This window comes from Lutjanus erythropterus, chromosome 20 (assembly GCF_056507025.1).
Source record: "Lutjanus erythropterus isolate fLutEry1 chromosome 20, fLutEry1.hap2, whole genome shotgun sequence".
NCBI classification, from domain to species: Eukaryota; Metazoa; Chordata; class Actinopteri; order Lutjaniformes; family Lutjanidae; genus Lutjanus; species Lutjanus erythropterus.
In genome coordinates this window covers 3,215,521-3,231,547 of record NC_139336.1, presented here as the reverse complement: position 1 = coordinate 3,231,547, position 16,027 = coordinate 3,215,521, and the positions used below count along the sequence as shown (strand labels likewise).

Sequence of the window (16,027 nt, the reverse complement as noted above, 5' to 3'; positions counted from 1 at the left end):
ATGCCCACCTAAACCAACCTGACACGTCAGATGGTTTGTTACCAGGGCGGATCTATAAATTGAGGAAATCTGGTGCTAAACTCAGAGATTATGTCCAATTTTAATTTTTTATTTTTTTATTTTTTTTGCTTCCATGCACTCTGAAGTAACTTCTTCTTGCTTCAGGGTGCACCAAAATATTTTGCATGAAATGAAATGTCGAAAGAATATAAAGCAGACAAAAGGCACTGGAGAACACATACTAACACATAAACTCACACCCTTTAATGATGCAAACAAGTGTCTTAATTAACTCACTCAAGATTCAGTCAGCAGTCACTGTTCAGATCACTGCCTTGTATGATCCAGAAGACTTGCCTTTGTGTGGATGGCAGTGCCAGTGGCTTTTTCAAAAAAATGTCCCTTTTGGCCACGCCGAGTCAAAGCGTGCCACGCTGATTTGCATTTCCTTTAGCACTTTTATTGCACCGAGCCATGCTGGGGATGGACGTTCTGGAGTGGGGCCAAAGTGAGCCCAAAGTGGGCTGCAGTGACATCTTGCCAACCCGTGATGACCATCCTTTTCTCCCCCTCAAACAAGTGACTGTTGTAATACTGAGCTCGTGTGTGCAGCAGAGCAGAGAGAAAGACGTTTTTAAAAGTCTCTTTATGTTCAACTCTTTGTATTTTCAGCTTCTAACTGAATCCCTGTGCTTTGAAATGTAGTTTCTCTCCTGTACAGCTCTTTGTACATTCAAGTATCTGCATTATTTTGCTGTTTCATACTTTCAGCTGCGTCCAAGTCATGTTGAGTTACTGCTGCTGCTTCATAATAAAAGCGTTTAAGTAAAGAAACAACAGGGGACTCGAGCCCCCTCGAGTCAAACCGAGTCAAGTCAGGCCAGCTCTGTGTGTAAGTGAGAACAGAACACTTGTTCTTCACAGCAGGCTACAGAAGCTACAAGCCTGTTGGTGGCGTATTACTGCCTCTCTGTTAGACTCTAGTACTGCACAATGAGACACACACAGAGAGACGACACACCGACACTCAGAGAGAGACTTAGAGAAATGACTTGTACAATGTCATTTTCCAAACATAAAAGATTTGGGGCTTCTGAGAAGATATTTGAGGCTTGAGCCTGAGTAGGTAATCTCATCTTTCCTTCCACTCCCACTTGTTTGTTACACAGAACCATCCAGGAATTCATCCTTATAGAAACTGTTTGGAAAAGGGCAGGCAAAAAAAAACAAAAACAAACCATCTGTGTATCATGTATCATTCAACCAACGAACCATATGATGTAGTAGGAGAGCATCAGTTTTGTAGAGAAAATTTACAGGTGCTCTTAGGAATACCAAAATCATATTTGATTAAAAAAATGCAGCAAATGGAAAAAAGTGTCCCTCCTAGGACACTGATTGGCTTGAACACTTCTGGTGTGGACACAAACGGATAACTTAAAGCCTGGCAAGATGGATTCTCACGTGATCTGGCAAATTCAGCTGCCTCACGAGGTAACACCAAAGCATGAAAAACCACTGGATTTTCACTTTATCCTAAATCTTTACCTTAAAAAAAGGCATTTCTTGGGAATCCCTGGATATTGTGCTTCTGTTCCCAGGTTAGAAAAACAGCACACTTCTGTCATTGTGCATGTGTAAGCTGACTTTTAGTTGGGCGAGCCGACAGGTTCAAGCTAAGGTTACACCTGGGTTTAGCTTTAAAGTTATGGTTACAGATATATTCAGGGCTTGAAGTTAGGCTAATAGGATTTCAGTCCAAAATAAAGGTTCATTTCTTGTGAGTGTGTTGGTGTGTGTGTGTGTGTGTGAGACTCACGTGAGGAAGAAGTCGGCCTTGCTCTTGGAGTTGCTGATGAACTGGAGGTAGCAGTTTTCAGAGCAGAGCGACTGCTGGTACTCCTGCTCTGTCATCCCTAAAGAGCCTCGCAGGCTGGCAAACACGGGGCCTGCAAACGTCTCCATCGTAAAATCCTACACACACACACACACACACACAAACATGTATGCAACTAAATATGCAGGTGGAAGGATTCAACACAATTTGAGTCATGGTAGTTATTCAGACATACCTTATGAATCTGAGTGACCTCTAATCTGAAATCCTCATCTGACAGTTCATTCTAGAGCGGGAGACAAAGGAAAGATATCATCGAGAATAAGAAGGGATATTCATTTATTTATAACCTTAAAGGACCATTGTGTTTAGTGGCATCTAGTGGTGAGCTTGCTGACTGCAAATACATCATTTTAGATTTTGAATTTTATAATTTTATGTATTTTACATGTCCTTTTATCATTTCTATGGTGTTTGGTTACATATACTGTGCACTGAGAGACTTCTGTAATGTTCTTGTCTTTGAAAAGTGGCAAAGAAAAATGTTCCATCTATGTATCTATCTTTAACTGCACTGTGAAAAGTGCACTGTAAAAATGTGAGGTGCAGCTGAACATACTGAAGCTCCGCAGCCCAAAATATGGCAGTCAGGACAGGCCTAGTCATAAATAAAACCACACACCTCTGAGCTATTCTGAGACATCTGAACCATCGACTGTATAATCATAACAAGCTTCAAAATATCTTTCAAAACACTAAAGTGACTTAGTTTGTTGTGAAAATCACTAATTCCACAGTGAACTGACAAGTAATTATTTACTAGCCACAGCAAACAAGTGTTGTTAATGGCTGTATGGAAACGGACTATATTTGTCCCTAGTCCTATTGAAGTTGAATAGCCTCAGTTTAAGGTCTAGCCCAGGGGTCTGTAACCTGAGTCTCCAGAGCCACATGCAGCTCGTTATCTCCTCTCCAGTGGCTCTCTGTGACTTTGGCAAAAAATGATATGGAAATGAATAACATTATTTTTTTTTTTTAAATAAATATAGGATCAACACAGCCCGGATGCTTAATGTTGAGCTCAAAACCAAGGATATTCTGTAGCTGAACAGAGTCCTGTAGGAGGAAAAAGAATTAAGGGCCCAGGCAGAAGCTGACAAATTTAATGTTCTTCCAACTTTGTGGCAGCAGTTTTGGTTTGAGTCTTCTCTGCGTCAACATGGCAGTGACAATGACTCCTTTGTGATTAACTGGAACGCCAACTGTGAGCCAGACCTTATGACCCAGCGTCAGTGCTAGACCTCACTAATGACCTCACTAATGGGGGAAAAAATCCCTGCAGCCAAGTTCCAACATTGGACGGACAGACTGTAACTATTGATGTGGAGGCTGTTAGAGCTGCAAATGGGAGCAGCTTATTATTATTATGTTTTCTTTATTTTTATGCAGTATGTAAGACGGGAAGGGTTAAAGAATACACCTAATGTCCTACATAAAAGGTGTGTGTGTGTACATATGTATGTTTTGGGAGACTCTGCAGATATAACACAACAGACAGGACAGTCATGCATCAGCCTGCTGAGTCAGCAGAGTGTGTTTGAGTGGGATTAGGGCGAAGCAGCAGCACAGTGTGTTGACCTGTCCTCTGACTGGTCATTCAGCAGCAGCAGCAGGGTGCAGGACACTGCATACCACTCTCCTTAGTCAGGAGGGGATTCCCCCCACGCAGCTGTGTGTGCAATCATTTTTACGTGAAGGAGGAAAACAAATGATTCTGAGCCCTGAGCTTTACTGTTTGTCATATCTCAATACAATTCTTCTGTCATATACAACATTAATTAAGCAAATCAAGAACTTTAAAAATGTGTATATTAACAATGTCTGCGTCATTTCAGCAGCTTGTTGACTCACAGTTTTTTTAGGTATTTACAGTTTTGTCCACAGTAAGTTTCCCAACCAACCCAGTAGTAGACAATTTCACTTATATACCACAGTCACTGAACTCTCTAAAAGCTCTCTGGGTCAAGGATCTAGGGATGGAGATAGTGGACGAACTCTGGATGAAGATATTACATAAATCTTCAATTTGCACGAAACATGGCATTACTCAATGTAAACTCACCACACGTATGATACTAAGGCTTGGGTGGCAAAAATTTTATGAGAATGTTTCCTCAGCTTGTGACAGATGCCCCCGCAAATGTTATTGTCTCTTTTTGGCTCTGCCCCTATTTATGCAAATATTGGACCAATATTTTTGCCATATTTTTGTCATCAGGGAGCAAACTTGTTTATGCTTGAACGAGACGTTGTGGCGTGGGTCCACGTAGATGGTGCACAACCTGTGAGCCATCACAGAGACGTTACGTTTAACGTGTTGGTCGTTGCAATATTGTGCAAAATGCTTGGGGGCGCACAGACAAAATATTCAACCGGAGGAACATTATTATCCAACATGTCATCCAAGTCATCGGGTGGACAGAAACATGACTATAAATGATGAAATACAGACAAAAGAGCAGCTGTCTGTTTTATTTCATTATGTCTGAGACCTGAACTCAACACAATTGCTCAAATAAACCAAAACTATTTTAATGTTTCAAATGATACGATCCCGTTGTCATATTTGTCATTCATAGATAAGTCCTGTTATATGAACAGCTGGTAAAATCAAGTGACAATATTTCTGTGGGTATAAAGGAATTTGTAATTGAATTTATAATAATTCAGATGAGATGATAAAGGCTTTGAGAGTCTGTACTTTTTTTTTCTGTAGATACCTTGAAAGTGTTTTACTCTTAAAAGGCTGAAGGATCCCTGAGGAGAGATTGGAGAGTATTTCATTGTAATACTGACTTTTGAGCGCAGAGTGTAAATCTCTCTGTTGCTGAGACATAGTGTCCGATCACAGTCTTCCTCCGTGTTGAAATGAAAGGCGTGGCTCACATCGGGGCCAACACATTCCAAAAATTCAGAGGTGCACAACCAAGCGATGCAACACCCTTTGGAACCCTCGCAGCCGAGCTGACACAGGACATGATGTCATTTTTCTTTCATGCTGGGCAGCTTACAGCAAGCATTTGAACTGTATGTACATGTGTACAATATTTGTAGAGGCAGAACTACCATATATGCAGGTAATGAAGATGCATCAGGGCCTGTGCACACAAGCCTCCAATAATTTACTCTATAGATGCAGCTCTAAACTTCACTGTTGCTGCCACTTATCAGCACATAATTCTATACATGGGCATGTGGTTATTCAATATAGTGCTTATTCAGTCAAGACGCTTACTTCATGGTAATAACACAATAATAAAACAAACTAAGTTTTACATACACAAGATTATGGTTTATTGACTCATACATCTATGTCACATTTCTAAATTAAGTTTAAATAAGAATTAATGGGTGATTTTGTGTTCAAAAATGTAGCATGTGCCTGCATCTAATTCTGGGTTATTGCAGTTATGGACAGGTGCAATACTACCACAAGTGCAAATCAACAGCAAGTTAGCAAGTGAAATGTCAAGACAGCAAGTAAGTGAGCAACGAGCAATATACAAACACAAAAGTGCGTTGGAGAAACCAGAATTGAAAGAAGCAGCAGAGAAAGAAAAAAGCAGCTTCCAAAACAAGTTTTCTTCAGAAGGTTTCAGAAAGACGAGCAGCACACGTTGTTCCCATGGATCAATTTAGGAGAGCACACCTATAATGTAAGTAGAACTTATTTATGATTTTATTTGACTAACAATCAACCTTAACTTATGTTTGTTGTTTATTTGCTAATACCAACCTGCAGATATGATGACTTATCAATGTGAAGGTGCACCATCACTGAGTTTACTGTATTTTCATCTGTTTTCATCTGTGCTATCACCTGCTAATCTCTATATTTTTCAACCATGTAAAGGTGCTTTGTCACCAATTAGTTTTTATACGTCAGATGTTGCTCTGACAGCAATGATGCTATAATCTGTTATAATGCTCCAACACCAGATCTTGTCAGGGAGGCTAGTTTATCACTACCTTGGCCTTGCTATTATGACTCTTTCTCTATGTCACAGTGGTGGATTTTGCTGTTGTCAGTCATTTCAAAGCTGCATACTTTCACTTCTTTCACTCACTGACTCACTATATTACGTGAAATTATATCCAACTGTGATAGCAATATTCCGATAATCAGTGACAGCAGTGTTGTTTGTCAGACAGCAGCAGCCTGTTTGAAGCACACATAAAGCAGGCTCTGTGGACTGGAGAGGCCTGATATCTGATGACTGCATGTGACTCATCATTGCCAGTGATGCAGAACAAAGCTGACATCATTCACTCTGCCTCAACTTGCTGCTGCTCTGCAAACATTTTAGTGTTTTAAGTTCTGTTTCAAAACATAAAGGACATGATATTTTATTTCAAACATCAACATGAACCAACACAGTACTTAACAGAGATGAGAAGTAACCAAGAACAAATATTTTATGACTGTACTTAATAAAAGTTTTCAGGTGTCTGTACTCAACTTGAGTATTTATTTTTCTGACAGCTTTTTACGTTTGCTCCCTACATTACTGAAGTTTTTATTAGGGATGCACCAATACCACTTTTTTCAGACTTACATTTGGGTACTTGCCAATACCAAGTACAGATTCAAGTACAAAACATGTTTTACTTTCATTAGATGGCCACTTTTTAAATGTAACAAATCATTGTCGCTGTTTCCTGCTACAAGTGTAACCATGGTTACTGTACACATTACATTATTACTGACCTGCAGAATTAAGTTTACTATAATAAATGGTGTTATATATGATAATTATTTCATTATCATTTACAGCATTTTAACTAGTATTTTAATTATACATTTACATGTGTAGTATTTGAGTTTCTTCTTCATGTCTCTCTTGTCTAAGAGCTAATAGTTCCTACCTGCCATTGTTTAGGGGGGACAGGTATGAGTGTGGTGCCATGTGTGCAACAGTTTTGTTTACCTGCTGTGAACCCCAAAGAGTGAAGTTGTGTGTCCTGTGCTGTCAGGCCGTTTTGGTGAAGATTAAGTACACAAAAAGAAGTCGTAGCAGCTTATTACGAAGAAAGGGGCGGCAGTGTTTTTTATTCGTCTTCGGATTAATTTGCTAACGCATCAACTAGTTTACACCCACCAGAACTTAATGGACATACGTGGAATTTTATGGACAGTTTCCAAAGTCACTGCGGTCATTAGTGGATGATGAGGAGGACAACAAGTCTGATAATGACGGTGTGTCCAAAAAAAGAGGGTAAGCATCAGCAAACCTCTTGAACTCTGCATCGTGGCGGTTTTTTTAGATGTTTACTTGTATAGAGCAGCTACTTTTTGTGACGTCTGACAGTATCAGACCAATAACTGATAACTGTATGTGACTCATTATTGCCAGTGATGCAGAAAAAAAAACAAGACAAAATTGATGTAAAAGACTTAAAAAGACAAAAAAGACATAAGATAAAAAAGATGCAACAAGACAAAAATGGTATAACAACAGATAACAAGGTGAAAAATTACATAAAAGATGGAGAGGATGAAAAACAACGTTAACAGACAGAAAAATTATAACAAGATAAACAAATGTCATAAAAAAAGAAAAACACAAAGTAAAAATTTACATAAAAGGCAGAGAAGGATGTAACAATACGAAAAAGACATAAGACAAAAAGGACATAACAAGATGAAAAAGACGTAACAAAACAAAAGACATAAGATGGAAAAGTAAAAGACAGAGGATGAAAAACAATGTAACAAGATAAATAAGATGTAACGAGACAAAAAGACGTAACAAGACAAAAAAATTGAAGGACACTTGGGGTCCCTTTCTTCAGTACGTTAGAAGAATGAAATTCCCCCACAGTGAGTTACATGTTAGACAGCGAGGGCTGTGTAGGTGGTATGGATTTTAATATGTGCTTTTTTACGACTGACATTTTTATTTGTTTTTGTTTTGTTTGTTTGATTATGTGTCTTGAGTGTTGTTTTTTTATTTCATCACATGTAGTTTTTGCTCCTGTTTTTCTCATGTTAGGGTATTTCCAGTAATTTTATTGACTCTTCATTCTGTGACTCCTTTTTAAAATGTCATTATATCATGACCATAACTGTGACAAACTGAACTGTATGTACATGTGTACAGTATGTGCCATTACCCATTCAACTGTTTAAAAAAAACAGATTCATTCAGCAAAAACATTTCACAAAATAGACAGTGAACCCACATCTGGAGCAATGTTCCGATAATCAGTGAGAGCAGTGTTGTTTGTCAGACAGCAGCAGGCTGTGTGGACAGGGGAGGTTTCTGATAACTGATGACTGTATGTGACTCATTATTGCCAGTGATGCAGAAAAAAACACAAGACAAAAGTGATGTAAAGTGATGTTCAAAACTCAGCTGCCAGACTTTTAACCAGAACTAGGAAACATGATCACATCACTCCTGTTTTAGCATCTCTACATTGGCTCCCTGTATGGTTTAGAATAGATTTTAAGATTTTACTGATGACTTTTAAAGCTCTCAATGGCCTCACTCCCTCATATATCTCTGACCTGTTAGTACCTTACATACCAGGACGTACCTTGAGATCCTCAGGCAGAGGTCTCTTGTCTGTTCCACATGCCCAGCTGAAAACTAAAGGGGACAGGGCCTTTTCAGTCAGGGCCCCAAAGCTCTGGAACAAACTGCCTGAGGAAATTAGGTCAGCTGAGTCATACTTTATCGGAGAGCCTTTCCTGATCTTATCTAAGTTTGAACTGTTGTGCACTGTTTTTATTTCTTAAAAATGTTTTTACATTCCTGTTTTTGCTCTGTACCTTCTTATTTTATCTGTTAGAGTTGTTGTGTGACGCTTGATCCTGTCTGTTTTATTTTGTTGCCTTTGTGAAGCACTTTGTAATGTGAATTTTGAAAAGTGCTCTATAAATAAAGATTATTATTATAAAGATTATTATTAAAAAGACAAAAGAGATATTAGATAAAAAAAAAGATACAAGACAAAAGATAGCATAGCAAAACAAACAGATAACAAGGTGAAAAAATACATAAAAGATGGAGAGGATGGAAAACAACATAAACAGATGAAAAAGATGTAACAATACAAAAAAGACAGAACAAGATGATAAAGATATAACAAGACAAAAACACAACAAAAAATATAATGATGAAAAACACTGTCAAACACATATCAAGATAAAAAAAAGAGGAAAAAGATGTAACAACATAAAAAACAATGCAGCAAGACAAAAACAGATAGAGAGGGAAACTAAGTGGAGAAAAAGTGAGGTTCAGTCAGCTTTGCACAGAAAAAGTCAGTAGAAATGTCCTTCAGAGGACAACTTTTTACTTTTAGACTTTGAGTACATTTCAGAGCCTGTACTTTGACTGCACTAAACAAGTACTTTTCTTTTGTACACAAATATATGTACTTCTACTTGAGAAACAAATGTGTGTACTTTTGCCACCCATGATACTTAGGATCCAAGACAATGAGCCTCATGCAAGAACCGCTCATAAGAAACAGATTTGTTCTTAAGTGGTACATACAAGTGATTTAGGAGAACTTGTTGCATTCACCAGTTTTCTTGTATTTTGAATTTTCTTTCAGATAAGAACACAATTTACAAGGTCCTGACCTGTCGTAGAGTCATGTTCAGTCAGTCTGCTGTTATACAAACCAAAGTTTTTCACTAATGACTGTATATTTCATTAGTTTGAAGACATTTTAAGATTAAAAAATAAATTTTTCAGTAACAGTCTGACTCTCAGGTAACACAGAATTAACAGCACTCGCTTTTACTGTCTCTTTGCTTTAGCAGGTCTTTTTATTCCACTGTTGACGCTGTTAAAATGATTTTCCTTTATGGATCTCTGAAAACAGAATGTCAAACTCCTAACGTGTTAAGTTCTTTTTGATGCCATTTTCATGAATGAACATTTCCTGCACAGGTGGATGATTTACATGGTTTTCTGAAGTCACGAGTGTTTGCTGAATCTCATGCGGCGTGTTCGTACGAGCCCTTCATATGAAAAAAATTAAGAGAAATTTAAGATAATACGAAAATATTCTTGCACGAGGCTCAATAATCCTACATATCACAACCTTTACAGAGAAAGAAAGACAAACGAACAAATGGTAATAATGTGCACATACTGAGATATGAAATGTATAAACACCTCAGTGAAATGGTGTTGCCCAACTCTACTGATAATTATGACAGCAAAAAATTATGACATGTCTCCACACAGAGACAGAAAGTAAGAGGTGAAAAACTGCATTTGTATGCACCAAAGGTTTTCAAAGTCACGTGTGCTTGTATGAGGGGCATTTCCATAGTGTATTAGTATTAGCTACAGTAGATGCTGGGCAGTACATCATATTTTCACCGCTTTAAATTCCGTCAGACATCCTTTTCCCACTGGGAACCTCAGTTGCATAAACCAAATATCGCTCTTTCCAAAGCCACCAGACTCCATCAGTCATTTCACCTGACAGACAACAGGGGTCGTTGGTCTACTGCTGTCTCAGTGTGTTAGTCTGTTTGTGGTATTGTGTGACCTTGGTGAATTTGAACCAACCCTTTTAAAACATATGCACCACTGTTTCTACGGCAACCCAAAACAGACTACCCAACAGGAGATCCACATAGGATCTTGCAGGCTCTCAGACACACTTTGAAGGGGAGGGTGAGGCGATGCATTTGTAATCTTTCTATTTAATTGATTTTACAAACCTGGTATAATAAAAGTACTATCCTTCAGGGACCGGTCGTCTGTATCATACAGTGAATGATACCTACTCCTACTGAAACTTGCATGGTGGTTTAATTCACAGCTAATTCACTCTGGGTTGCACCAACAAAGATTTATTAAATCTAATATTCGTTGTAATCAGAGTTTAGCAAAACTAAGTTTACAATGAGTAAATCCAGATTTGAAATTAAGCAGAGCTCTGTTGCACAATTAAAAACTAATCTCAGATATGTGCTGAGGCACGAAGACAAACTGCAAACACGAGATTAAGATTGCTTCAATACAGTTGGCTAACGTGATTCTACCTACCACCAGCCCATTAGCACATTACTTCACACTACACATTAGTTCAGTAATAATATTCCAGATATCTATATTAAACATAAACAGTCTAAAGGTATACTTTGTCACTGCATGCGGGACAGCAAAGAGATTGTGACTTTTTGGGGCGAGATTTCATGAATAATACAAAAATGTGAGCTGTAAAGCCACCCCTTGATCCTAAAAAGTTTATTTTTGGGGTTATATCCTCCAACCCTGGTCATATCAAAATATAATCAAACTCATTCATTCAGAGGCCACAGGTGGACTGATGGCTTAGAGAAATGAGACACTGTTTTGCTATGTAGAAGATAATTTATATCTTGAAAAGGAAGGGTGAAACCTCCAAAAATCTTCATTTGTTGTCTTGCAGATTCTATGCCTCTGTTAAATTTAATCCTCCTTAATTCTAAACTAATTTAAACATTTGGTGCAACATAATTTATAGTTAAAATCATGTTTTAATCAGTTTTACAAATTAATCTTTAACGGCGCATCCCAGCCTAGTAAAACTGAAGCCCTGCTTGTGATGCTATGAACCAAAATATCTCGATTTTAAATAATAAGTGGGTAGATTTCAAATGTCACGTATGTGTATTTGTGTAGATGGTTGAACTGTTGGCTGTGCTGACCCGTACTCACTGTGGGTGCATTGTCAATGGTGCTCTGGGTGGCTGCTGCCAGTCCCTCCTTCATCATGCAGGTCAGGCTGTAGAACTCATGCTGCTGATCGATCTCAAACAAGCCCAGAAGCTTCCACTGCTGCCTCAGACCTCCCCACCTCCTCCTCTTCACCGTGCCGGAGCGCTGACGGCGGCCGGACGTCTCCAGGCCACCTGCGGCCGCTGACATCTCCATCTGGGATCCAGAAAATCACACAAATCCAAACCATATGACAAAGCAGAGGAGGTTTTCAAAGCTCCAGCAGAAAGAAAGCAAAGAGTAAGTAAGAATCCAGAGAGGCCAGTGACTCACAATAGACAGCTGACTGTCAGTTGAGTCTTTAACAGGTTGCTATGGAGATCAACACAATGGGATTGTGGCTTATTAGGCTGTGCTGTGATTAATGGTATAATGCCAGTCCTCCAATCACAACATCTCCTCCTTAAAACATGTTCTAAATCTTCAACTGTCTACATGTCTAAATGGAAAATAAACAGCAAAAGTGCATCAATGTCACATTAAAGGGATAGTTCACACAAAAATGAAAAGTCAAAATAATGACTTAGAATCAAAGTAATAATTTACTCATATCAAAATTATACTCAAAATATGGAGTTAGTATAAAAATGAATAACAAAGTCATGTTTTTTTAGAATGTTCTGATTCTGGCTTTTAAAGGAATTGGTCACCCAAAAATGAAAATTCAGTCATTATCTACTCATCCTCATGCTGGCTGAAGGTTGGGTTTAGTTTTTCAGTCCACAAAACACTGCTGGAGTTTCACAGGAAAACAGTGTTACAGAATCTCCCAAACAATCAAAGTAAAAGGTGACCTGTTTTCAAATGTAACAAATAAAATAAAATGTTTCCATACTGCTTGTCTGCTGTAATCCAAGTCTCCCAAAGTCCCATTATGCTGTTTTCACACCGTAACGCACCTAGTTCAGACAGTGTGCATGTGTGCGTGAACGTGGCTCCAAGCTAAGGCTCTGCAGTGAAGATTCAGGCTAAAAACATGGTGTAAATAACATTTTTTTAGTCAACATTATGTTTTTATTCTGTTGTTGTTTTTTTCCCCGTTTGAAAACTGGTCACCATTCACTTCTATTGTTTGGGAGATTCTGTAATGCTGTTTTCCTGTGAAACTCCAGCAGTGTTTTGTGGACTAAAAAAGATAAACTTGACCTTCAATCAACAAGAGGGTGAACAGATAGTGGCTGAATTTTCATTTTTGGTTGAACTATCCCTTTAAGTCTGATGATATTTTACATTTTCCTTATTGCCAATAACAACACCAACATTGTAACAACAATGCCAAAACATATTGTGTGTGTATCACAGCCCAATGCATCTTTTTTTTCTTTGTGTCATAAAGCCCCATTTTTATCCAAACGCTATTAGAAACACATCAGTGAGTCACACTGTTGCACTGGCTGACAAGTGCACCAAATATATCCACAGCTGGAAATAGTCCCTGATTAGAAGAGGTCACTCAGTAGGGTGCAGATCCACACCAAGCAACAGATGGTGAAGCACCTGCTGCAAAGTCACCACAACTGCCGGATTCAACCAGCAGTTTTGAATGAAGTTTTCTGTGTAATCTAACTTTTCTTATCTAGATGTGTGCAAAGTTGTTATTACATAAGATGCATAGAGATGCACAGTGTAATGGTATTGTAACTGAGTGTCCTGGATAGGTCCCAAATGATAATGGACTATAAATTAAAAGAACAACAAAAAAGCAAAATATATGAAGACAAAATATATATTAAACCTTAAATAAGAAAAAAGATTACAATAATACAAACAATACAGACAATCTGCATTAAGTTCTGTAAAAGAAATATGTGCGTGTGTGTGTGTGTGTGTGTGTGTGTGTGTGTGTGTGTGTGTGTGTGTGTCTGTGTGTGTGTGTGTGTGTGTGTGTGTGTGTGTGTGTGCATATCAGACAACATATATGCCAATAATGATATAGACAGATATAGATGTGACAGACAAATATTGGTCCAATATATCATATCAGTAAGCCAATATATCTTTCGGGGTCTAGTCCTGGGTTCACCTAACTATATACACTTAAAAAGGAAACAATAAACTGGACAATAAGTGCAAACTTCTCAATGTAAACACTGATATTTATTTAGAACATTTTGTCCTTTGTTTAGAAAAGTTTACAATAATTTATTCGGAACATTCCTTACTGATGAAACACATGAATTTCCCATGTCTTCCACATCTGATCTGATGTGTTTCACATGGGAATACACATATTGCACCATGAAAATGTTCTAAAACCATGTTTCATTTGTGCAGAGAACATGTGGCCATATGTGAAAAACATTTCACTTGATTTTGCACCTGGGAATATACATTGGTTTCACATATTACGCCATGAAAATGTTCCAAAACCACGCTTTTCCCATGTGCAAAAAACATGTGTAACATATGAAAAACGTATTCCACATATCTCACATGTAGTTTTGCAAATGTGAAATTCATGTAGTTTTTCTGTAAGAGATTACAAGCTACCGGACAGCTTTTCAACAATATGATGAGGGTATAATGACGCTTGATGTTGCCTGTGTGGGTTGGAGCCCGCATGTCCCAGTGGAAGTTGTCATTACTCAGAAGCTGATGTTTTGGCACAGAGCTGATTAGATCAGCCCCGGTAACTGAATTTAATTCCAACTAATAATCACTATCATGCACAATTTGTCATCTTTATGACAAACCAAATGAAAATGAAAATTGAATCAGAATGAAGCAAGTTACAGTAGTGAAGTCTGCATCTCTCATGTCCAAGCAGACCTTGAAGCTTGAATATGGCGACTGCACAAATACATAGTGGTGGTCACAGCCAGTGAGGTACAGTCAAGATGGCAGGGATTTATTCATCTTGTATCATGTCTAACCTCAGTGGATCATAATATAACCAGTATGGACTTGATGTGCAGATGTTCTGGTTTAAGATGAGAGCAAACTTTTCTATGGATGCCAGTCTTTGAGTCACAGCAAAGTCCAAAATGTTTCCTGCAACAGACATAGGTAAGCCTTGTTTTTAGCCTAGTAGTTGTTCTGTTAAGAGGAGTAAGGAGTCAGCAGTCACTATAAAACAGATCAGGAGATAAGACAAAAAATGTGAATCACCGCCACCAAGAGAAGCGCTTGAGCAGACAGTCATAAATGTGCACAAAAATGTCCATTCCCACTGGTCACTCACACATGCACACACACAACTCATCACATGATCTCCTTCAAGCTTATGCCCAGCAGACACTGAGTAACAAACTATGGTGACAAGCTATTTCACAAAATTACTGCATCTTTTTTTAAAAAATATGACAACTGACATATGACAACTTATCTGGCATTTTTTTAAGGTTTCTATCTTCAAGTTGGAACATTTTTTCTCTAATATAAGTGAATGTAACCCTCTGTTCGTCATGTAAATACAAGACTGAATGGCTCACTTCTTTATAAATACTACTGTAATAAACAGGGGTGTTGAACAAATTCTGCCCTTTGTACATTATTTTATATCACTGTGCAAAAACTTCTGCATTTAAAGTCGTGATTTGTCCAAATTTTACAAATCCTATGTTTTCTGTAAACTTTGCTGCCACAGACTGCAACTGCTTCAGTAAATGATTTGTAAAAATGAAGCCAGGTCCAAGTTACTTAGTTAATGATAATCATAATTTTATGATGATCATTCCTACCCTATTTTTTTCAACAACCAGAGATTGTGTCTGACTTAAAAATCGACCTCCAGCTGGTGCTCCCCATGACGCCTCTTCAGCTGCTGCACAAAATCAGCCCCTTTTGTGAGTTAGCCAGCTATGCTATTGGGTAGTTCCATAGCAACAAGCATGATGCAAAGCTCCTTACATCTTTTCAGCTCCTCTCTCTGTTTCTAGCGAGGCTCACAGCCTCACTTGACCGTGAAACAAAAGCTTCTGTTTGATGCTCCGCTCGAGTGTTCAGGCTGGTGCGGTTTGGACGCATCACATCTTTAAAGAGGGCCGTTCACACAGGCAGAGGGGGTTTCACTACTGCATGAATTCAGGAGGAAATGTTGACAAAATTTGAATATTAGAATTATTGTAATGCTGCTTTGTATTAGTAAAGGAAAATTTTGTCTTCCATATTAAAATGTACTATGAAGGTTGAAAAATTAAGCCTGGACTCTGTAGCTCCTTCAGACTTTGCCACATTCTCCTTAAGTGTCTGTTTTGTTTTTTTTTTTGTTTTTTTTTTTTTTCTTTTGGCTGTATTGCTGAAAAACGTATCACCTCTAACAGAAATCCATTCGTAGGCATTGGAAAAGGAAAATTTGAGGTTTGGATTAAGGAGCAACAGACCCTGACATGATCAACAAATGCAGTCAGCATCTTTAAACATGCAGCCAGATCAGCTGGATGCAACACCGTGGGTG

General features: G+C 38.3%; 1 protein-coding gene across 1 annotated transcript in view; it reads right to left on the bottom strand.

Moving 5' to 3' along the window:
• pip5kl1 (phosphatidylinositol-4-phosphate 5-kinase-like 1) overlaps nt 1-11,848 on the bottom strand; it is a 37,954-nt gene extending 26,106 nt beyond the window's left edge. Inside the window, exons 1-3 of the mRNA XM_084746539.1 lie at nt 11,572-11,848; nt 2,073-2,123; nt 1,820-1,974 (exon numbers count right to left, since the gene is read on the bottom strand). Of these exons, the coding sequence (XP_084602665.1) occupies nt 1,820-1,974; nt 2,073-2,123; nt 11,572-11,787 (422 nt within the window). The 5' untranslated portion in view covers nt 11,788-11,848. The remainder of the gene's footprint in view (nt 1-1,819; nt 1,975-2,072; nt 2,124-11,571) is intronic.
• Nucleotides 11,849-16,027: the final 4,179 nt, after the last annotated feature.